This window comes from Aplysia californica, unplaced genomic scaffold (assembly GCF_000002075.1).
Source record: "Aplysia californica isolate F4 #8 unplaced genomic scaffold, AplCal3.0 scaffold00568, whole genome shotgun sequence".
In the NCBI taxonomy this organism is placed as follows: Eukaryota; Metazoa; Mollusca; class Gastropoda; order Aplysiida; family Aplysiidae; genus Aplysia; species Aplysia californica.
The window spans coordinates 81,786-105,701 of NW_004797838.1; the positions used below are offsets into that span (position 1 = coordinate 81,786).

At 38.2% G+C, this 23,916-nt stretch overlaps 2 protein-coding genes across 2 annotated transcripts in view; one reads left to right on the plus strand and one right to left on the minus strand.

Annotated features, from left to right (window-relative positions):
• LOC101854524 (tRNA selenocysteine 1-associated protein 1) overlaps window positions 1-8,178 on the minus strand; it is a 15,064-nt gene extending 6,886 nt beyond the window's left edge. The window contains exons 1-6 of the mRNA XM_005106990.3: window positions 7,941-8,178; window positions 5,949-6,058; window positions 5,062-5,164; window positions 3,801-3,850; window positions 1,962-2,065; window positions 347-494 (exon numbers count right to left, since the gene is read on the minus strand). Of these exons, the coding sequence (XP_005107047.1) occupies window positions 347-494; window positions 1,962-2,065; window positions 3,801-3,850; window positions 5,062-5,164; window positions 5,949-6,058; window positions 7,941-7,982 (557 nt within the window). The 5' untranslated portion in view covers window positions 7,983-8,178. The remainder of the gene's footprint in view (window positions 1-346; window positions 495-1,961; window positions 2,066-3,800; window positions 3,851-5,061; window positions 5,165-5,948; window positions 6,059-7,940) is intronic.
• A 236-nt stretch (window positions 8,179-8,414) lies between these two features.
• On the plus strand, window positions 8,415-16,911 carry LOC101854745 (required for excision 1-B domain-containing protein). The gene is made up of 5 exons (XM_005106991.3): window positions 8,415-8,538; window positions 10,379-10,562; window positions 13,778-13,982; window positions 14,785-14,873; window positions 15,412-16,911. The coding sequence occupies exons 2-5, from the start codon at window positions 10,423-10,425 to the stop codon at window positions 15,512-15,514; spliced, it is 537 nt and encodes a 178-aa protein (XP_005107048.1). The 5' UTR covers window positions 8,415-8,538; window positions 10,379-10,422; the 3' UTR covers window positions 15,515-16,911.
• The last annotated feature ends 7,005 nt before the right edge of the window (window positions 16,912-23,916 follow it).

Here is a 23,916-nt window from a genome sequence, read left to right on the forward strand (position 1 = left end):
CGGCTAAGGCCAATTGTATGCTGCATCACTACATCATGTACACATTTTAACCCTGATATTCTCAAGTATTTTGGCTGAAATAAAGAAAAGTGGCTCAGGATTGAAACGTACACATGATGTAAAAAGTATGAAGATCACCGTCCAAAGATACTGATTCCAAATACAGGTTGAAAAATAACAAGTGCAGTCCACACATTGATTGCAATTGGTTGGAGGGTGCTACTGATAGGTCTTACTTCTCCACTGTTCCTCTACAATTTCTGTCTTTCCGTCTTCCTTTTTCTGGGCACTGAAATGACTGCTTCTCATTTCTCAAACAAACAAACACATACGCTGTATCTGTTACCTTTTGATCGATGCTAAACTGACTTTGATGGGCCTGCGGCCAAGGCCAGTCATATGCTGCATCTCTATGAGAGCTCTCTGTTGATCCATTTCCTCCGAGAAGCGAATAAAACCGTAGCCTTTGCTCTTCCCAGCCTGATCATTCACAACTGAGGGAGAGACATTATCATTCATAAATGTAAAAGTTTCACACCTTTTTCAAAACTGTAAGAGCACTAAAAAGGACGGACTTTGAAGTGAACGTATATCTCTGATAGAACCGAGCCCAGTAGGCGGAGAGATTTGAATGCTCCTCAAACAACCCATTGGGGATTTGAACCATGGTCATTTGTGAAAGGGAACCAGTGAACTCGTCACACGGTGAAGTCGACACAGCTGAAAAACGTGCGACGAGTTCACCAAAAAAAAAAAGTATCCAAGTAACAGTGAACTCGTCACACCACCTGCACCACACCTGCTATCTTGTGCCATTTTAGATTTGCTTTATTGCATACAGTAAGGACATGCAAATTTTTTACAGGTTTAATATATTGCACCTGTTTGTCTGTTTTCTCTTTAAAATGTTGAAACAGAAAAATTGACACGTGTACATTTCGATTGAATAAACTCTGGTTTTGTATTTTAAAAATATTAATTATTAATTAAAGGTGGACATGTGTGGGTTTGCCTCCCAATCCACTGTGAACTCGCCACACGTTTTTTACAAGTTTGAGTATGTGATGAGATCACTGGAGGTATGTGACAACTTCACAGTGTGACAAGTTAACTGGAAGCCTTGTGAAATAGCTCAACATGATACCAAAAAACACACATTTGAGTATGAATAAGAGACTGGCTAAAAAAGGGCAATCAAAAGGATGGTGGAAAGTTTCTTGTCACACCAGCTAACACCAACAGACAAAATCCTTTGAAGAGATAGCCTACCAAAACATGAATAGATTCATGTCTGTTAACACAACTTGTGCTTGATTAATTTTACTTTTGACAGAAGTTACAGAGGTGAGTTTCCTCTTACTGACTGGCATCTGTGGTGTAATTGCTCTTCGCTGTGGCACCAAAAATACAATATGAGCTGCATTTGTAAGTGGGGAAGTTATCATATCGAGTATCTGTGCCTGTTTTCTGGGACGCTGTATCTCAGTCAGACTCGGTTGACTCCGACAGGTAGGGTGAAAGCAGCCTGCCTCCTGAATGACCCTGTAAAGAGGGTAGCAGGTTTGAAGCAGGCCTTGGTCAGCCCCATTTCTTTCTCATCTATTATTTCTGTCTGTTATTGGCTTTCTTTCTTTGAACGACTGCCATTGTACCAGTGAGCTTTTTCTGGCACTTTCACACATACAATGTGCCAATGAATATTTTTAGCCCTTCCACAAAATGTTCCCATGAAATTTTTTGTTACTTTCAAACAATGTTCAAATTAACTTTTTTGGTATTTTCAAACAATGTTCCAAAGAGCTTTTTTAGCACTTCCAAACAATGTTTCAATTAACTTTTTGGTACTGGGCACTTTCAAAAAATGTTCCAATGAACTTTTTTTGGCACTTTCACACAAACAAACCAGTAGAGGAGAAAGTGACTTTTGTGTAAAACATTTCTGTTTACGGTAATCCACCCACCTTTGGCCCCTCGCACAGACTTGTACCTCTTCTGGAAGAAAGCGAACAGTTCGTAGTCGTCAATATCCCAGGACAGGTCACCAACATACAACGAAAACTCCGGCCTGGAAAAAGAAGATTTGTTTTTGCAAAACACAACTAGGTCATATAAGTTCTTAAGATTAAAAGTGTTACAAGGGAGTAACAAACACAAAAAAGAAGGAGATATAAGGACAACAGATATGTAGCAAAAGAAGGAGCAAATCACACTAGACACCCACCAACCATCCACGAAGAAGGAGACAAAAGGAGAAAAAAGAAAAAAGGGATCAATAAATGTCATGTAGGAATTCAGGGGAACAGGAAAAAAAGACCCCCCCCCCTTCCCAAATTTTCTTTTTAAAACAGCCTTTCAGTACTGAGATAAGTTTTAATCAGAACATAATATACTGTTTATGAGTTGCTACTTGTATTTATAAAGCGCTTTGAGCCTAAGTAAGTTCTTTACTTCAGGTTGAGGGCTGTGTAAACGTTATACACAGTCAAAACTGTCTAGGATGGCCACCTATTGTTAAGAAAAGCGGCTGTCTTAGACAATGTCATTATAATGTTTTTTTAAAAATGCAAGGGATTGGGGAAATGGGAAGTGGCCATTTCTACAGGTGATAGTCTTATACAGGTGGCTGTAAGAGCAGGTTCGACTGTATTCGTATTATAAAAACAGAACTGCCTGAAAACCTTGACACTGACACACTGAGGCCGAACCTCTACTGTTTGTGTTCAAGTCATATCTAGCACAAATAAATCTAGTTAAATGAATTTTGATAATTTTGGAACAAATGGTGATAATAATAATTACAATAACAATAAATAGCTTTTGTATCTGCATAAGTTCCTGCTCAACAGCAAACTTTATCTGCTTTACAATCTATGTGATTACCCCAGCAGACATGATAACATACCAAAACAGTCTCAACTTCCTGGTAAAGCATACAGTGCAAGCTGCTTCTTTACAAGTGCTAAAACAATACTGTACTGACAAGATCTTTCCGTTTTAATAGCCAGGTACCCATTCACATGTGGGCGAAGTGAGGAAAATTTGTATAAAGTGCCTTTCCAAAGGACACAACGTCGGACCAAGCTGAGCCTCAAACTCCAAAAACCACAACCTGACAAAAACAAGTCCGACAGCCCAGTCACTGACTAGTTTTTTGTTTTTTGTTTTTTTAGTAGAGGGTTTTACGGCGCTCGCAACTGCATAAGGTCATATGAGCGCCAAGGGGTGGGTGTCAACAGAGAAGTCTTTACAGGGAATCAGACTTACTCTGCTCACCTCTCTAGCTTCAACAGCACAAGGTCTGCTTCGACTATCAAGGCACCCCGGAAATAGCAGGTCACAAGTGTGACAAACATACAAAAGAAGTAGAGGAAAATGACAACAGTAAGGATTAGGAAAGAAAAAGCAGTAGTTCCCTGTTGTAGATCAGGCACAGTTAAAAGCGTGACATGATGAATCAGCCCATTTACAATTTTACTGTGCTTGAACGAGAAATGTCCCCCCTTTGGGAATGGCCTAAAGACACTACAGTCAGTAGCACCGCCCCAGGGGGTAGTCACTGACTACCGGCGCCACATAATACAATGAAACTTGAAACAACAAAATGAGAACTAAAAGCTATGTCACCCACAAGGATATAATGCATGACAGGGAAGGGAAGCCAGAAGTATTTTCAAAAGAGACAAGGCTGGGATAGGAAAAGGAGGGAAAGATCATATGTTCACATGTAACAACTTGCAAATGCACATCGTGCAAGTTTTCAAACATTTCTTCTAAAACTTTCACGATCTCATAAAACTTACAAAAGTTCATGTTCTCGTCCATAGCTGGCAGGATTTAGCTTGAAGCGTTTCTGTGAATAAAAATTCAAAGCAAATTATTCTCCATGAATACAATACAGACTTTTCTGTATTCACAAGCAATTCTCTCATCCCTAAGTTATCAAAGATGACCTGTCAGTAACAAGGAAACATCCCTTTGTTGATTTGGAATGGTCTATGCCACTGCATCAAACTCTTGAAGAGACCATATAAATCCATAATTTCCACAACTGTTGATCAAAGGTGGAAAAAAAATATGACAAAGACCCAACAGCTTTCAAATGTAACAGTCCAGTATTTCGAAGACAGCATTACAAAAAAAGTTCATTTGAGTTGGAAAGAGTAGCACATCGACACAATAACAGTCATATGGTGTAGGGAAAAAGCAAGACAGAAACAGCAGAGGGAAAGAAAAGAAGTCGGACCTACCAGTGGCAACCTCCAACCACCTATAAAAGTTCTTTACACAGTTACAGTACACTACTGCTGAACTTGTACGTGGAATGTAAACAATACTTTTCTTTTCAGCTATATGTATCCCACCTACAGTGAAAACTTCACAGATGCTCACATACCCCACCTGTGTACCACAAATCAATTCAAAGGCTTCAACAATACATATCTAGACGAAAAATTATTCATGAGTACAAACAATAAACTGATAAAAGGATGGGTACCATTCCATTATTCACGAGCAGAGAACAAAGCATAAACATACTAACAAGAAGATGAGGGTGCTGGTTTAGTTGCCGATCCAATGTGATGTTTCTGGTTTAGTTACCAGACTGATCTGACAACTGATCTAGTTACCGGCCTATCAGACTGGTCTGACAACTGGTTTAGTTGATGGTCCACCGCGATATTTCTAAATGCTTTTGTGAGTGTGTGGGTGGAAAGTTGTGTTCTTTTTAAAAAGTCCCATCTGGTCACTTATATTGCTTCACTTACTTTCAATCGTAATCTGTACCACCACAAAATATTTCAATCTAAATGAAACAGCAAAATGAAGCAATCCACCCTACCACACATCACATTATTTGTAAGTGCCACTGTATTTGATCTACTAAATGCCCCCAACGCTGTCATTAGCATAATTAATCAGGTGGGACCTACGCAGTGCAGTAAACCATGGGTGATCAGGCTGGACTTACTAGGAGACAGCCGTATCACAGTGGACCAGCCACTAAACCAGCACCAAAACGAGTCTACAACTACAGTGAAAACTTCACAGATGCTCACATACCCCAGAATGTCCTGGGATGTACTTTCCGTTCAGCCTGTGCAATACCCTCTGTGCTGTGTCCACATCGCTCAGCTCCACAAAGCAGTAATTACTTGGCTTTGAGCTGGAACATAAAGCAGTACATAAACTAGAAAAGTACAAAAGACAGAGTTGATGTTTGATTATTTTTGTTCAGGGATGCCATTAGTATTTTGTGAAAATATCTAAAAATTTATAAAGTAGCACTGGCAATCAAAAAAAAAATTGAGGTTAAATTAAAACATTTTTAAAAATTAGAATAGTTTCATTTAGACTTTTTCTTCTGAAAATAATAGAAATAAAAGGAAAAGAACCCGAAAAAGATAATCCCTGTTTGTTAAAGGAAGAGATTGAATAAGAATATAAGCAAATAAAAATTCTCCGTCCAAGCCTTTGATACAAATTTACTGTATGAAACACCACACTTAAAATCATCATTTGACAGGGATTGGGAATTTTTGGAAGAAACTTTTGATAAACTCCCTCTTCTTTTGGGCAAAGTCCAGAGATATTATCAATGTACTCGAACAAGAATTTACATGATACTGGATGAAATGAGAGGTCGGAACAAAAACATTACCAAGTGCAAATGCAATGCCAGGATTATCACGTTGTACAGTAGTCCTGGAGCAAACATTGAAAGTTGTACTATAATACCATGTCTTACATGTAGTAGAATAGGATTTATACCATTAAAAAACAATTTACATTGGCAAAGAAAGATGAAGTAAAAGAAGCACAAGAAGTACTTTCCAAGAGCAACACAAAACATGCACAACAATTAACCCCACATTCATTATGAATTCTAATAAATCCACACGGCAATTTTCACAAAATTGAGAACTAAATAAAGTGGATAGTGAACATACTTGGAACTTGACCCGCTTTTGTTTTTCTTGACCAGTTTTACAGTAACCACAGCTTCTCCAAACTGTGCGAAGGCATTGATGATTGACTGCTCATCCAAATCTTCATCCAGCTGTTGGAGAAAAGAGAGTATAAAAATTATTAACTTATTTGAATAATGTATTATACATAGGGTATGTCAACATGATGATGATGTGAATACTTTTAGGTAAATTATCGAACATAGTAAATCACATACTTCCCTACATCGAAACACAAGACACAGGGTGACTCAAATCACGAATTCAAAACGAAATGGACAAACGCACTAAACAAAGCATGCAATAAAACCTTGTGTACAGTAGAGCTGCACATTAAGTGTAGAGAATATCCGCATGTGCAATCCACATTGGCAATAATATAGATCTAGTTCAAATGAAAATTAAATATTAATTCTCAAAAATTATGGTTTGAGACAATTGTAAAGATAGAATTAATGTAAACAGAGATAAGAATCAACCAGAAAAGAGCAATAAATAAGCGCCAAACTTCATCGAGATCCATGAATAATCAGTTTTTCTTAGTAAAACCACAGATTATGTCATTCATGAACTAGAATCCCTTTTTTGTGGTGTTTTAACATTGTATGATCACCATAATAAAGTCACAGACACTGGCTGGCATTATAAATTATCACTTGTAACATCATACGAGATCAGGAGAAGTAGGCAAGCTTTGTTCAGTCTGTAGGCTCTTGGGGACAGAGTATGACAATCTTCCAGATCTGCTTGTTCTTTTCATATTTGCTGGTTTCCAATGACAACGTACAGCTTTGAAAGTGGTTTACGGTAGATTAATTGTTAGGAGGGTTAGGTTTGACCTTAAGCTCCCTTGCCTAACCTTATCCCTCTAGTCTGTATGCCTTAGAACCCTTACCACTTACCTCATTACTCGAATCCAGGAAAAATGAAAGTGAATAAAATTACTGAGCGGCAAAAAGTGCCATGCTACTATTTCTAGACTATGCAAACTGCTGAGGCAGAGTACAGTACAGTACAGTTAGACAAAGATTTCTAATAGAAAGTGAAAGTGAGAATATTTGTGTGTGTGTGTCTGGAGAAAGGTCCCCGTTGTCGGCAAAGCGTATTTTGAGCATTGGTGTGAAAAGGCAAGAAGTTCCATCAGAAAACACATTTTTAACCTTCTTAAAAACATATCGAAAGAATTTTATAACATTTTGAGTCTTAATATTTGTTTAATTATTTTTTGCGGGATTTTGTATTAATTTTACCAAAGGTTCAAAATGTGCACTAGAAATTGGGTTTCTCTCCAAACTCTGTTTTTATACCCTGAGTTACAAAATGTGGCATATATATCTTTAAAACTACTCAAAATATTCAAAGAACTAAAAAATAAGTGTGTTCAGCATTGAATTTGCTACAATAAAATAACACAAGTGGCTATTCTCCAGCATCGCACCATCAATAGATCGATGGCTTTTCTCCAGTGCCATATATAGTTGCACATGTCACTTCTCCATAGCTAATTTCCATCTCCCCTGTCGGCATGTTATGGCCACACTGTTGCAATTGAGATTAGAGCCAGATGCCAGATGGGCCGTCTTGTACTTCTGGTTGGGATTGAAGGTTGTTGGCGCTTCTCTGGTGCTGTCACCTCGGACACAGACAACAGTGAATTGCATTCTGAAGAAATGCCGACCCTGATGAGTGTTTGTGTAAGGCCACAAGGTGCCACAGGAGAGACGGAAAGCTGTGGAGAAGCGACATGCAACTCTATGTGACGCCGGGGAATATAGTAGCCATCGATCTATAGTGCGAGGCCGGAGGATGGATTCTAGCCACTTATCACTTGCTAAAATAAAATTACCTTAATTCAATATCCTAAATTTCCGACAACTGAGACCTTTCACGGGGCACACAATTTTTTTTTTATTATTTACTTATTTTAACTTTGTTTAGTTTAAGTTTAGTTTAACGATCTCGAACTGAACTTACGTCACCCATCCATAATGAAGTACTCAGAGCAGTGTGAAACATCGTGAAAAACTGAGCTTAGAAGCCTGTGCTGTTTAAGATTTAGCCCAAACACATGGGATGAATTGTTGAGAATTGGTAGGCCAAACAGCAGAGAATTGACATTAGTGTGACAGTGTTATAAATACGGGCTGTGAAACACAACAATGCTGAATGAATGCTGAATGAATGAAAATACAAAGTTTTTTTAATGCTGACTCCTGCAACACTTTAGAAAAGCAAACTTTAGATATGTTTTTAAAAACATTTCTTATCGTGGAAAACAACCAAAACAAAAGGTATAAAAAAATAGAAATAATTTCATTTCTAACTTTAAAATATGACAAATAAATAACTTAATAAGATTTTTAAATTTTAAAATTTGTATTGAAAGATTTTAACCTCATTTTAGGGGAATTCTCGCAACAGTGAAATTTTACTCCGTTAGATTCTACTTCCTCATTTTAAACTTGATAATGGTGCATATTCCTCGAACATGATCATGGATTGTGTTCTTCGTTCTTGAATATTATTTTAAGATTCTGTTTCGTTTTACCCGTGATATAGGCTTATTCTAAAGGTAATATATGAATTTTGCTAAGGTCCATTACCTGTGATTGTTTTGGCCAATGTGTATTATTTTATACTGAGTAAAAGTTGAATCCCTCATTGGGGGCTAGACTCTATACTACTCTATGTTTATAAATCCAAGTCCAAAGTGATCAAAACTCAGTGACAAAATCGGGTTCAATCAAACTCAATATTGGTGTGTGCATGCTAAATATTATGAACTGTGTAAAAGTGAAACCTATACTCTAGTGTTGATAGTATCCCTTATTCTGACGTTCTAGTCTAAGAGTACAGAGCAAGTCCCCTTTTTGCGTCTTTAATTTTTCTTCTGCTAGGACTACTTCTGCTCTATATCTAGATCTAGATCTAGATCTAGCTAGATCTAGATATAGAATCTAGATCTAGATCTAGATCTCGATATCTACATCTCTACTTAGCCTAGGCTACTCATCAACTTGCTGCTGTGATTACTGTGCTAATGACTAGATTCTAGATGTAGATTCTAGATCTAGACTCCAGATCTAGATCTCTATGAACTAAGTAAAGAAACAATGTGATGATGAGTAGTTCCATGGTTCATGATAGAAGTAGAAGTGTGACCTTCTATCTTATTGTAGGAGGTTTTAGGCTTTCCTTTCTAACTAGGCCACCTTTATTCTCACCACTGCCCCCCCCCCCCCCCCCCCCCGGTGAGAATAGCTCCCGCCCCGGTGTGGGCATGAGGCGAGGACTCCCCCCTGACCTCTCGCAGGCTGATAAAATCACCTAGGCCCTTGGTGGCTTACCGCATGTGGTTGGAAACGCATAGGCCTAATAATAATTATGCAAAAATAAAAAAAGGTTCACTTCCGATGCTACTTCGAGCGGGATGTGGGACCGCCTGCGGGCAGGACCATTAATTGTTTACACACTTAACGATGGCAGGTCTCTCACTCTTTGCCTGTACACAATGAATTATGGTTCAAGGAACAGAGTGTGTACAAAGATAACGAGACACAAGCACCAGACAATAAATCCTCTTGCTCGGCAGTAGAAGGGTTGAAACTTGTTCAGACCAAATGGGCGAAGGCGTTAAATCGTGTTACTTAGTTTAATAATAATTAAGCAATCCAAGCTCTTTTCTTCACTTTCATTTTTTTCCTTTTTTTCTTGCCTCTTCTTTCCCTTTCTTCTTGAACAATTGGAGTTTGGAGCCAAAAGAGAACCAGTAGAGAGACAAATAAAATTCTTCGGGCCAGACATGCTAATTTCTGGGATTTGACTCCAAACTGACAACCCTGACTGTGACTATTCGGACACGAACAGTGATGAACATGATGCTGTAAAGCTACTACACTGTGTCTAAATGGGTTATCCCTGAAACAAGAGGGTCAGTGACTGGTCTGTTCAGATGAGTTCAAAAGTTAAAACTGTGGGTAGAATGTTATCAATCTACAGAATTTGGTTGTTTTACAATTTTTAGGAGAACCAAATTTTGAAATATGGGCTTGGACTAATAGAAGCTGAAAGTTTTGAGTGAAATTGAATTGTACAGTGTTGTGTTTTTGGGTGGAACTATTGAAATCTGGGACACACTGCTTGCTGGATATTTTGCCATTGAGACAAAATTTGTGTCTTATTTTTGCAGTTTCCTGTATGTTGTAAATTTATGAGTTTTCTTTGTTTCTATTTTTATTATATTATTTTTATTTGTTACCTGTGAAATATGTTGAAACTGATTTTGTGCCCCATGTTTTAAAATTTTCTTTTCAAAGGACTCCAGTAGAGCTGTGACCTCTATAAGTTGAACATACATTTGAATAAATGTCGTCATATTAAATTATGCAAATCTGCATTGTTTTTCTCCTCAGGTGTTGATCCACTCAGCTTACGTAGCCTTTTGTACGTCTTCAAGATGGCCAGTGCAAATTGTCCTGCTGGAGACCCAAATGGGAGCCCAAAGCATTCCAACGGTCACGCCAGCCCCCTTGACATGTTGCGGAGATTTCACAAACTTCAAGCCGAGCGAGTGGCTGGCTATGACCTGTTTGAAGAGTAAGTCACTGAAAAATGTGTTTAATTTGTTTAACTGTCTTGGGCTTTTGTTAGGATTAAGAGTATTCCTGGGTATTGTGGGGCTGAAAAGGTTTTTTTATATATATATATATATATATATATATTATATCAGACCTACCACTCATCCACGTTTAATCTGGATATCCCTATTTTTTCCCCCAAACCTCAAGCATCCCGATTTTCACGATTTCAATCCTGTGTACACCGATTTTTTTGTTCCATCCGTTGCGTCAGATTTTTCTAAAAACTTACTCTGCCTTTTTCTCTGTCTCGGGAAGCACCAGTTAAACTTTATGTCAGCATCAACTCGGAGCACTATTTTCCGAAATATTGATGCCTGATTTAGTAGTTGACTCACCCCAAGTTGTGTTGGAGCTTTCCTCGCACATGTTATTATTTTTTAACTACAATGGAAGTTGTATCGATTTGGCATTCCGACTTGGAAATTCTCCAGATCTACTTTAGTTTCTGTTTCCACTCAGAATTCGCTGATGATGGCCTGCTAACTGTTTCAATATCGACATAATGATTATTCGTAGTTCTGCTGTTACTTCCAAAACAAGCTTTGTCTGAGTTCTGATTAGTTTGGCTCGTCATCAAGACCCGTCAGTAAAATTGTTGCAGTCGCACGTTCGCATCACATGACATTACTTCGGTATGGGAGTTCTGCATTCTGCCTGTTGGCAGGGTCAACTTAAGTTCATGAACACTGGTTGAAGTGTCTTTTGGGACTTTAGGGGGGGGGGCGTTAGACACTTGAACTGGGTGTGCTTGACATGATACTTCTGGATTTAAAAAATAATAAAAGACACGCATGCGCACACACAGACACATAGGGCGTATTCATGGAAATATTTATGGACACCTCAAGAAAGTTTTTAGTCAGCTTGGCAGTCTCCTTGGTGATTTGTCCTTGATCCCGATTTTTGTCATCAAATCCCAATTTTTTTCCCCTTGAGATACAGATTTTTAGATTTCAAAGAGTGGCAGGTCTGTGTATATATATTACTTTTCAAAGATTTTATGAGACTTGATTGTTATCTTTTTTGTTCAGCTCTGTTCTTAGCCATTACAAGGCGAAGCTGAAATCAATTGTCTTTTTTCTTTATTGTGTCCTGAAGAGATGATTTGTTATGCATAAAAAGTGGATCCAGTACGATTGTTGATGAGTTTTTATGCTTTTTTTTAAAGAGCATTCTAATCTATCATGTTTTATGCATCTTGGGCTTTCTAGGAATAAATTATAGAAACATAGCAGGAGATATGTATGTGAGGCATGGTGGTGAAATCGAGCACAAAATTGTCAAAATAATGAGTTCAAAGAAAATGGCATTTTTATTTTTGTTAGGCAATTTCTATTTTTAAAAATATTTTTTGCCTCAACACCTTTTATGTCAATTTTAAAACACATTGCTGTGTGGATTTAACTGAAAATTGTTGATTTAAGGCACACATAATTTAAATTTAGTTTCCAAGGACTCTCAAGCTTTGAAAGTCACCAACCTTTGGCAGTCATTCTCCCGCTTTTTTTACTTCTGAAACCAGGCGATCCTACCCCATTCAATGGCAAATATTTCGACTTTTATTCAAGATACTTGGGTATTTTTTTTTTTTATTGAAAGCAAGGCAAATGAATAAGCTTTTAGATGATGCCAATAAATCCATAGGCCGAAAAATTGACGAGCGCCTGATTCCACAGCACCGTGACACATATATTTTTCTAATTGGTCAGTTTATGTTAAGCTTGGTTTTCTGAGATGTTGATGTCTCCCACATCCGGGGAAAGGGTCAGTACAGAGATAGTAGCGCTCTGACATTGTTGAGTGGAGAAAACTGTCTCGGTTTAATGATAATAATACTACTAATAATAATCGCAGACCTGCCACTCATCCCGATTTAGTCGGGATATCCAGATTTTTTGCCCCAAATCTCAATCCTCCCGATTTTCCCGATTTCGATCGTGTGTATCCCGATTTTTTGTCCCAGTCTGCTGTTGTGCCGGATTTTTCTAAAAACTTACTCTGCCTTCTCCTTTATCGCGGGAAGCACCCGTCGAACTTTTTGTCAGTAGGAACTCCGAGCACTATTTCCCGAAATATCGATGCTGCATTTAGTAGTTGACTAGCCCCAAGTTGTGTGTGATCTTTTCCCGCACTCAGAATTCTCCGATGATAGTCTTGTAACTGTTACAATTTGGGACGTTTAATAATTGATAATATTCGTAGTTCCGCTGTTACTTTTTTAAAAAAGCCTTGTCCGAGGTCTGGTAACAGCGCGTTCACATCAAACACTAGGAAGAGTGACAGTCTTTCTCTAACCCTCACACAACTACATATAACTGCGCTGACAAGACTAACATAAGGCCATTGTCGTTTCTTTAGTCTGAACACATGAGATTTGTTGGTACATTTGGTCGGTCGGCCGCCGTCGTTTTTCTAGAAGTAGAACGACTGTTACTCATCAGAGTGTTTTGTGTGAACGTGCAGTTAATTGGACCCGTTAGTAAAATTGTTTCAATTGCGCATTCGCGTCACGTGACATATCATCGCCGTTTGAGTTCTGCGTGTCGGGAACCGTCAGTTGACGGGGTCAACTTTAGTTCATGTATTTCGGGACTTATCGGTAGGGGGGGGGGGGTGTAGACACTTGGACTAGGAGTGCTTGACGCGATGCTTCAGGATTTACCAAAAATAATGATAACTCGCACGCACGCACGCACGCACACACACACACACACACACACACACCCGCACGCAAACAAACAAAGACACCCAGAGGACATATAGATCTAGGCCAAGGAATTTATGGACACCCCTGGAAAAATTTTAGGTCAGCTGTGGCAGTCACCTTAGTGATTTGCTGTTGATCCCGATTTTTTTCTCCCTGAGATCCTGATTTTGGGGTTTCATAGAGTGGCAGGTCTGTAATCGGAATTTACATATTGCGCCAGATCCATAGAAGGCTGTAAGCACTGTACAATGCAGATTTATTGCTAAACTTAACTGACAAATCAAAGACAGAAAATGCACTTTATGAGACCATTTACCAAAACATTCACAACTCCCAAACTCACACACGTTATCACAAAATTTGCTGGTAGAGGAGAGTATTGAACTAATGTGTTCTTTTAGACTTTTCTTAAACTGTGAGACATATTTGAACCGATAACACAGTTGATGGCTTCTTCTCCTCAGAGCGTTCAACAACTTTATCGGAGGAGCGCCCGAGTACGACTTCAGCGGGTACAAACAGAGGGTTGCTGAAATCACCATTTCCTTCAAGAGAATCTCGGAGGAAATCATCCACATCAAAAACTCTTTGAAAGACACACACAACAAGGAGGAAATTTCTGCACTCATCGACAAAGTTCAAGAGTTGGAAGAAACGAAGCTGAAGAGTGTGAGTGTTTTGTCTGCCATTGCTCTTTTTTTTTGGGGGGGGGGGGCAGGGGATTACTTATTTTATTTTTCAAATTGATGTTGCAAGGCAGCCTATTGCTCCCGTTTTTCTGGTATTTACCAATTTTTGGACCTGTTTTACGGCCATGGTCTCCGTACCGGAGAATACAAATTGGTTTTGAATATCGGCAGTTTGGTGTACTTACTCCGTTTTTTTATCAACAAAAATAGAGTGTGCTTGGTGGCCATTTGCTGTGTACAATATAACACGGATGGCCCAAATTTGTCGAGACCAGCCTCGGTAGTTTGAAGGATATCTTACAAAGATTAAGAAGAAGAAAAAAATGGGAATGCAAGCACAGTTCAGCGGGTGCGTGATTTCGAGTCTTCTGTGTTCAACCTATCCGTGCTATACTGTAGCTGGCTGCAATGATTTTTTATCCCTTTGGAAACTGAGTTGGTGAAAACGTGAAATATTGGACTGATTTTAGAGTGACTGAAAGTTTAAGATCTCTGATAATTGTTATTTGGATCATTTCAGATTTGTGTGTCTCACTTCGTCTTTTACAGTTTGTTGTCCTCTAGGTTGCTGTGAGTTTGTGTTTTGGGGATGGAAAAGTTCCTGTTCTGAACTCTTGGCTCTGTTGTTCCTGTTGTCAGTCTTACTTCTTTCCTAGCACCAAGTGACCGTTTTTGAGTTGATGTGGTACAATATACTGAAACTCTATTGCCGTGCTGTTCTTGATACTATGACAAATATTTGCCAAAATGAAACTTTTGAACAGACCAATGTTTGCCCTCAGACTGCTGACTACCAAATTGCAAGGAAAAACGCAGCTGACGAGCCAGAGGATGAGGGAACTAGACAGGAGATCACTAACCTGCGCCAAAAGTAAGATATGTCGTATCAATCAGGTTTATTTTATATTTTGTGGTGTGTTTGGCGTGGGAAATGTAAGATGATGCTGAAATCATCAGATGTGTCGGTATACTGATCATTTTGGTTTATAACATTTGCTTCCTAATTCTAAACAAAACTTGTAAATTCCCAAGTTTAGCAAATGTTTTTTTGGATGGTCATGAAAATCCAAAGCTGATTACAAACTGCAAAACTCTATTTGAAGTAAGCTGACTTTCTAAGTAATAAATGTTTACAATTTTCTTGCCACTTTTCATGAATGAGGACAAAAAAATGTACACAAATTTATGCTGGTTAGGAGAAATGCAAAAGAGCAAAAAGACTACCGGTACTCTGGCTGTGTATAGTGTGTCTGAAGAAGAGAACAAGGAGTTGTAGGAGCAGTCTTCTATCTTCTTTTTCTGCTGATCTGATATAGTTTGTTCTCTCATTAAAATTACAATATTTAATGTGTAAAGTTGTAAAGAAAAATGCTTCTTAGTTTAAGGGCTGCTGCTTCTTTTTATTTCAGGCTGGAAGAGTTAGCGCAAGAGATTACAGATGCCATGGAAGACCTCAAGTACGAGTCAGAAGATTTGTATGCTCAAGAGATTGACGAGGATTCTTTGAGATGATGAGAATGTTGTGTGCTGACGGTTGGTTGGTTGGATGGAGAAATTTGTCCGAGAGAGTAGAAAGCCATGGATGAGATGGCTGGGGAGACTTTTGTGTCTAGCATGGAGGGAGAGAGGACAGGAAGGAGGATGTGAGTGATGAGTCAGGGTGAAAGGGGAATTGTGAGAGTTGTACGCACACGATGTGGTTGTTTGTTGGTTGGTTGTTTCGGGGTTTTTTTCTGTTTTTTGTTTTTTGTGAGGGGGTGTGGGGGGGGGGGGTTGTCTTTTTACAGAGAAGTATGTGATTATTGTTGACTTCCCATTAATGATTTGCTTATACTGTTGTTTGAGAGTACCTGACCTTTGTCGTGACTCTGTCCAAAGTTGGTACAAATGCCTGGGTTGTTTTGTTTTGTTTCCTTAGATTTATGTTTTAAATTTTATAAATGTGTAAATAAAATACTTGAATTTACATCGTATTTTGAATATTTTGATTCTAAAGATTATTTACAAAATTTATATGACAAATAGAAAAGTAAATGTATCAAGAAAAAGAAATGAAGTGAGGAAGAAGTTGAATGAGGCAGTATCCTTTTCAGATGTACTCTTTAGTAGAAGAAGCAAACTTTCATGTGCTGTGACTAAAGTGACACTCAGAAAAAGGAAAGCTTCATATGGGGGTTATATTGCCAGGTCTTACCACTGAAGGGCACAGTCAATCTAGTCATTGTAGTCTATACGTAAAACAGATCTGTTTCTGTTTGTAAATGTGTTATAGTTTTTGTAAAATTGTCAGTAGGCCTACTTGAATGGGGACACAGAAAGAGTCTAGGTGAGATTTTTTTTTTTTTTTTTTTTTTTTTTGGAGGGGGGGTGGGATGTCATTGAGTGTTTTTCTTTTTCCTTGAGCGGGAGATAGCTTTGTGATATTATTGGTTGGAATATGTTTACATTTTTATGATTGTATTCAATTCGTGTTTGCAATACTCTTTTATTTTCCCATGATTCATCTACTGGGGTTCTGGAGGCTCTGAATTTTTTTTTTACCATAAACTCCAAGTGTTAAGGAAGATTCTGAAAAAAACTCGCAGTTTTGGTCATGGAGGGGTTGGCAGATTTGGGTATGGGAAAATAGGAAAGATGTTCGGATGTTGGTCTGATGATGAAAGTGTTGAAAGGGAGAGATACCCTTTCAGGTTTGGGGGGGGGGGGGGTTTGTTTTTTTTTAACTTGTACGTAATTATGCTTTCAGTTTCAGGTTGGAGATTAGCGAGTGTGGTGGGGAGCTTGCATGATATATAGCAACTTGACATGAAGTTGTTGTGGCAGAATACGTGTACATTATGATTTGTTTGTGCATCTTTGCTTCCATTTGTGTACATAGTGACACTGTATGAAAAGAATATTGGTTTTTTTTTAATTGTTTTACTTTATGTAGCCTACTTGTGAACAGAAGACACCACATGAATGTTGCATAATTTTTTTGGGGGAGGAGGGGGGTTCAGTTAAAAGTTCAAGTTTTTCTTACTTTTAATCATTTTTGTGACGTTGGATGATTGGAAAATTACTTTAGGTACACTTTGAGTACAAGTTATTTTGGGACACAGTTTTCGCTTTTGGTACTTTTTTTAGTGTTTACATCAGCTTTTACGTTAGTTTTTGTTTCAGTTCTTTAACTTTCAGGAAAACGTATTATCGGCATGAATTTTGTTTCCGAATTTTAAAAGATAGACAGTCAGACCTCTTTGTTGACAGTTTGTGTATATTATTGTTTTGCTATCCTGTACATTAAATTTTGTCATTGATGGGGGGAAGGGGTAGGGTGTAGGTGTTGGAGGCAGAGGAATCTTTTGTAGTCATCTTTGTTTTGTTGTTTGGTTTGGGGGTTCACATTTGACGAATCTTATATTAAGTGTTGGTTGAAATCTTTTGTATTGGTGTATTGCCTGGAAAATGTGTGAATATTGAAGTCCTGATGTAAAAATTTTTAATTAATTTTCAGCTCACATAGTGACTGACCATTGTCGTATCATTAGACTTTACATGTGTTGGTAGGCAGTAGTTGCGTTGTGTGTGCAGACACAGATGACCTGGATATTGTTTTCCGTTCACAACGCCCAGCCTGGTCGGGTTTCTTTACCTCCATAAAAAAAAATTTCAAATGTTTTTTAATTTGAGAAAAAATAGCGCTGTTGATGGCATTCAGTGTCAACCATCAACCAAAGTCTCTCTCTCTACTCGTATTGTTCTGCTTTGCTTGCAACAGCATCTGTGGTGAGATGTTTCCCCCCCCCCCCTCCCCCCAATTTTAAAAAATCAAGATCAGAGGAACCAAAAATGGAAACTTAATTTAAGGAGCGATGAAGAGGGCAGAGATGAGCAGAAACAATATTCCTCCTGTTCTTCCAAATGTTTCAGAGGTTACAGAGACTTGTGATTTGCTTAAAAATACTTGAGGAAAGTTCATCATCATGTCATGCCTAGCCGGACAGTAGAACGATTTCTGCTCTTTATTTGTTAATAAGGACAGAATGATTGTCTTTATTTATGGACAGGAAAGGTGCAAAACATTTCACGTTTTCCTACCAATATGAGGTGGATTGTTAATGTCAACTTTGATTTCACACACTGGATGAGTAAATTGTCGGTCAGAATTGATAGAGTGACACGCATCATGTGACTCACGACTCAGGACTTTCTCCTTTTGTTCTCAAGTTTGTTGCAATTTTAGAGAACTACTGTGATGTGGCGCTGGTGGCCTAGTGGTTAGGTTACCGAACTCGTAATCATGAGGTTGCGGGTTCAGGGGTTCGAGCCGCGAGCCTGACTTTGTGTCCTTGGGAAAATTACACTTTACACAAATTTTCCTCACTTCACCCAAGTGCAAGATCTTATCAGTATGCTAGTGTTTTAGTGCCTGTAACTATAAATGGCCACTTGCACTGTATGCTTCCCAGGAAGTTGAAGTTGTTTCAGTCAGAGTGCTCTCACGTCTGCTGGGGTAATAATATAGATTGTGAAGCACATAGAGCTTGCTGTTGAGCTGGGATTTGCGCTATACAAATGCTATCTATTATTATTCTGTAATGTCAATGGCAGCCCACATTTTGTTCTCTGTTGAACTTGAGAGAATTGACAGCTGTAGGTTCTGCTTCTACACTTAGGCATAATGAAGCATCATCATTCTTTTCTCAGCCCTAGTTAACCACCATGCACTTTGACTTATTTCCTTGTCTTTTGAACATTTGGTCGTAGGCTAGGCTGTCCTCTCTGTCACTAGCTGTGAGGGGAGGGATATACAGGGTGTCCAAAAAGTCGCGCACCATCCTGAAACACACTTATCCTTGTGGCACACTATCCGAAAACACGCTTATTGTTACAGATGTTCAAATTGAGCTCCATTTTCATTGATACAACTCTCTACTCTCCGCAAAAAGCTGTTTTTAACTTTCCTTAGGGTATCTGGATAGATGTTGTGACACTCAATTGTGATTTCGTGTCTCAGTTTGTCAAGAGAGCGTGGACGTTTCATGTACACAATCAATTTTAGAAGATGCCCCCATATGAAAAAGTCAAGTGGAGTAAGATCCGGTGGTCCTGGTAGCCACTCCACAGGCCTCCTCCGTCCAATCCATTTGTTTTTGAAGGTGTCATTCATCAAGTAATCACGCACTTGAGTTGCAAAATGGGCCGGAGCTCCATGGCGCGCGACTTTTTGGACTCCCTATAATATACATCATGTAGGTCCTCAGACAGTCCACCTTAGCTGTGTGCTCTGAGTCTTGGATACTCGTCAGCAGTTGCCTTATGTATCGTATAGTAAGATGAATGAATTGTTTAAGCGCTTAGCCCTCTTTCGTTGTCGATTCAAAATGGTTTTTGATTAAAGAGAGAAAAGGGCTTTTGATCTCTTTCAGTTTCAGTGTCATTGTTAGGTCTCCCTCTACTCATATCCTTCTGTGTTTTTCACCAGGTTCTGTGAGATGTATCTCTCTAGAATTAAAAAAGCAAGTCCAGTGGAACTAAAATAAATAGTCCTGGTTCTTATGTTATTCTGAGAATCAGGTTGTGCTCTCCTCTCTTACCCTTCCCCCCCTGTATTATTGTATTATTTTAAAGTCTCAGCTGTGTTTTTCTGAGTATTAGTATTACTGTATAGTATGCATTTGAGACTGCCCTTACGTGTCACTCACGGACTCTGAGCTGGAATAGCAACAGGGTTGGCAGTTTACGTCCTAAATATTTGGCAGTTTGTGTCCTGGCTGAATTTTCAGGAGTTTACTCATTGTTGAGTTGTTCATTTTCATTGATTTTTTTTGTTTTCATTCGATTTATTTTATTTTTATGACCTTTTTTCCTTTAAGGGAATGTTTTGAATCTGCAATAGTAATGTTTTCTGAACATATTTTTCTTCGAACCTTATTTTCCAAAACCCATGATTGTTATATAAGTATCTTTTTGAGCAGAGTTGTGAAGTGTTCTTGGTCTTTATATATATTATAAATGAATGTTCTCAAATTTCCTTCATGTATCATTGCACTGTTACCTCCTTCACCGTACTCAACGTTGCACTATCACAGGATTCTTGTTGTTTTGTTGACGAGTTTTACAATAAATTACAGCTGTTTTTCTCATTTTGAAGAAACGAAACATAATTCATGATTTGTGTAAAAGGGCGGGCTAAAAAAAAATTTGTTTAATGTGAAGAAATAAGCACTTTCATAATATAGCAGCTTTTTATTAGATTTGATGTATAATAATTTAATTACTTTACTTTTCCGATCCAGCGGCCATCTGGGTTCTAGCCCTTGGGCCTGTATAATCATTGAGTTAAAAAAACAATTGAATACCCTCTCCCTCCCCTCTTTGTGAACACTATTTCCTCTGTCAGTCTTTTACTTCTACTCGTTCTGAAAACACAGCACACCGACAGAACTCACAATAACAGTAGTGTGACTGTTGTAGGCCTATATCGTCGCCATGGTGATTAGACCGGCTAACCTAAGCAGAGTTTTTTTTTTTTTACAGGAGAGGGGAGAAAATTTGCTTGGATTTTGTTTCATCACGCAGGAATCTGGCTGCAGCAGGTGGCTTGTTCAACTTCATTTCTGTCTAGTCAAAATAATTCAGACCTGTCTTTGACTGAGCATGTGAAATGGATAATTTACTACATGTGATGATTCATCAGATTTTTAAAAAATGTAAATGTGAGATTGTGAGCCATCATAGTAATCATAGGAAAATCAGGCACTCGTCAAAATAATGAAATCGAAGAAACTGGCATTTTTCTGCCCATTCAGCAATTTTTATTGAATTTGAATTTTCTGGGGGTTCTTTGGCTCATTAACTTTCATGTCCTTGTAACATTCTTGTGAGTGTGAGGAATTTACTGAAGAAGGTTAGTTAAATAAAGGCACAAAAAAGTAAATTTAGTTTCCAAGAACTCTCAATGTCTGGAAGTCACTTAACTTTGGCAGCCATGTTTCGCTAATTTTACCTCTGAAACTAGGCAACCCCCGCCTCATTCAATCGTAAATATCTTCCATTCAAGATAAATAAATAGGTTGGGTTTTTTTCATCGAAAGCAAAACAAATGAACAAGCGTTTTTTTTTTAGTTGAAACCAAAAACTCCTTGTGCCTCAAAATTGACGAGCGCCTGATTCCACCACGTTATGACACATATTTTTAGGTTTAGCTGGTCTTATCACAAGGGCACCAATCATCCTGTATACTTTACCTTTCGACTGTTCTTATTCATTGAAAGAAAGGACAAAAGTGTGCAGTTCTACGTCACATAACACATTTTACCAACTTTATATTTTACACACACACACACACAGATGCAAGACAAGTATCTGGACTTGATGATAGTTTCAAGTCTAAAGAAAGGTTCATCATAATGAATCAAGTTTTCTCTTTCTTTTTACATATTAGCTGCATTCTGCTAGCTTCCACAGTTTCTGCCGTCAATTTCTCATCTGTCCGCCAAATTTTAATGTTTTCCATTTACTCAATGTCCATTATATGTGTATATATTCAGTTTTTCTCTCCATTACTATACATACTCATACATTGCAGATACTGAATCTACACCGCCAAATAAAATTTTGGAAACCTGGCAGTTTTGTTCTTTTTTTAGTAGAGGTTTTATGGCGCTCGCAACTGCATAAAATAAGGTCATATGAGCGCCAGAAGATTAGAGGTGTTACAAGAGAGTAACAAACATAAAAAAGAAAATTTTGCTGTTGTTAACCAATTCCTGTCAAGCGCTGAGGCCTATTCCACACCTGGACAAATCTGTCGTTAGACCTTTTGGTCAGTTTTGTTGCGGAATTTAACTTCCAATTGAGCCGTACCGCATCTTAAGACTTTGATATGAACAAGTTATTTTGAACATGAAATTGTCAGAGATAGTATGTGCTCTAATGTTTTCAATCAGACGGAAGAAACATAAAAAGACAATTTTGGATTCATCCACTTACCAGTCAGCGATTACTTAATAAAAAAGGCAGTTTTATCTGTTATAGAATAATCTTTCAAAGCTTTATTGCACAGCAACGGTTTGCTTTCAACTGCCCTTACTAATATTATGTCTCAGTCCAATTGACATCAACATCAATGATTAATTTTTTAAATATTTGCTGATGGTCCTTGCTCGATGTGCACAGAATGTAGTTTGGCATAAAAACAATGAGATGCATGTGTTGGTGAAAAGAACTCGGCGAGTCGTCAAAACACAACGTAAGTATGTGTGTAGGTGTATAGTGTATGGAACTCGGCGTGTCGTCAAAACACGACCGGATGTAAGTATGTGTAGGTGTATGCAACTCTGCCTGTCGTCAAAACACGCCCGGATGTAAGTATGTGTAGGTGTATGCAACTCTGCGTGTCGTAAAACTTCAGGGCAGTTTTATCTTTATTCTTAGTGCGGCACACTGCTCTATTCTCTTACTGGCTCAGTCGAGATTTGTCGAACTCGGTTTGTGGCTGGTCACAACTTTTCATTTTCACGACTAAAATGTAGTGTCTAAGTCTAAGTAGTGCGGTAGGGTTCATATTACTCCATTGTTCACAACTCCCTTTGTCTAAACACAGATTTGTCTAGGTGCGATATAGGCCCGACATTTAATAGTCACCCAAAAACCTTTTATATAATATAACCAGCATCTTTGTTTTTATGTCCCCACGGTTTTATGCACCCCGCATAATTTAGCAAAATTTGATCATTTTTTGCATAATTTCTTATTTTCCTTTATCATTCTTTGTTAAAATTAACAGAATCGCATAATTTCACATTTTTGGGCTCAGAATAATTTCATAATTTTTCTTACATAAAACGACGGGGACAGTTTTATATTATGACACTGTCCGAGATGTCCACCTGTCTAAGTTTAAGGCCGAGGCCACATTACAAGAGAGAGAGCGGGAATAAGAACAAATATAAACAGATATTTCTGTTTAATTAGCCATACGGTACTATGAGCGGGTCCCGTGAGAATCTCGATAGCTTTGATTTTAAGCGAGACTATACCTGTTTCTTCTCATTTGGCCTGGCTCATTTTGAGACAGCGACACCATCCTGTCCCCACATTTCTTTCAGTGTTTGCAGATTTCACCCCCTGGATGTTTAGATACTACACATCGCCTCGTGCTGAAAGTGACTCACTTTTTACTACTTTTAGTGAGTCCCAGAAATTACTCACCTTGTCTCTTGAATCATGTTTCTGACCCATGGGCCAGTTTTCACCTCAGCTTGCCGCTTACTTCCCGCTTGAGTAAAGCAGCTCATAGTTTAGTAATTTGGCCACCCCCCAAGTTTATTGCTCATGATGGCATCGTTTGCTTAGCTCTCACTTGTGAAATTAAATTGAAATGTGGCCTCACACAAAGACAACCAATTTTTTCTTTGAAATTTGTTGGCCTTCTACTTCTAGGACAATTTCATTACATGTAATTTCAAGTGTACCAGACCAGTAGGCCTACTTGGTTGGAATACTATTAGGTCTAGTTAATCCAATTCCATCAAGATCAGATTGATCTGGGAAATATTAAGTGCAAAATAGATCTTTGTGATTCTTTGGCTATTGCCAAATTTGGTCTTTGCATCTACAACAAAGGAAAATCTTTGAACATGTACACTGGCATCATTTTTTCAAATACAGTATATGCAGTCTTTACAATTTTACAGGAGAGCAAAAAAAACAATATCCTTACCGAGAAAACAAACTCTTTGCAAACATCCCAAGTCAATACTTTTAAGAATACAAGTTTGATAACTTCCTTATATTTTAAAGCAAACATTTCATTGGTACATGAACAACATTCTGGTTTTTTTGGCTCTCCTGTTAAATTATAAAAACTGCATATTACTGAATTTTCTTAAATGACGGCAGAACAGTGGAGTGGAGTCTACATACTT

Excerpts from the sequence above, each read along its gene's own strand:
- LOC101854745 (XM_005106991.3), top strand. The coding sequence starts at position 10,423 with ATGGCCAGTGCAAATTGTCCTGCTGGAGACCCAAATGGGAGCCCAAAG. Across the intron at positions 13,983-14,784 it reads AAGAAACGAAGCTGAAGAGT|ACTGCTGACTACCAAATTGC; the intron begins GTGAGTGTTTTG and ends GTTTGCCCTCAG. Across the intron at positions 14,874-15,411 it reads ATCACTAACCTGCGCCAAAA|GCTGGAAGAGTTAGCGCAAG; the intron begins GTAAGATATGTC and ends TTTTTATTTCAG.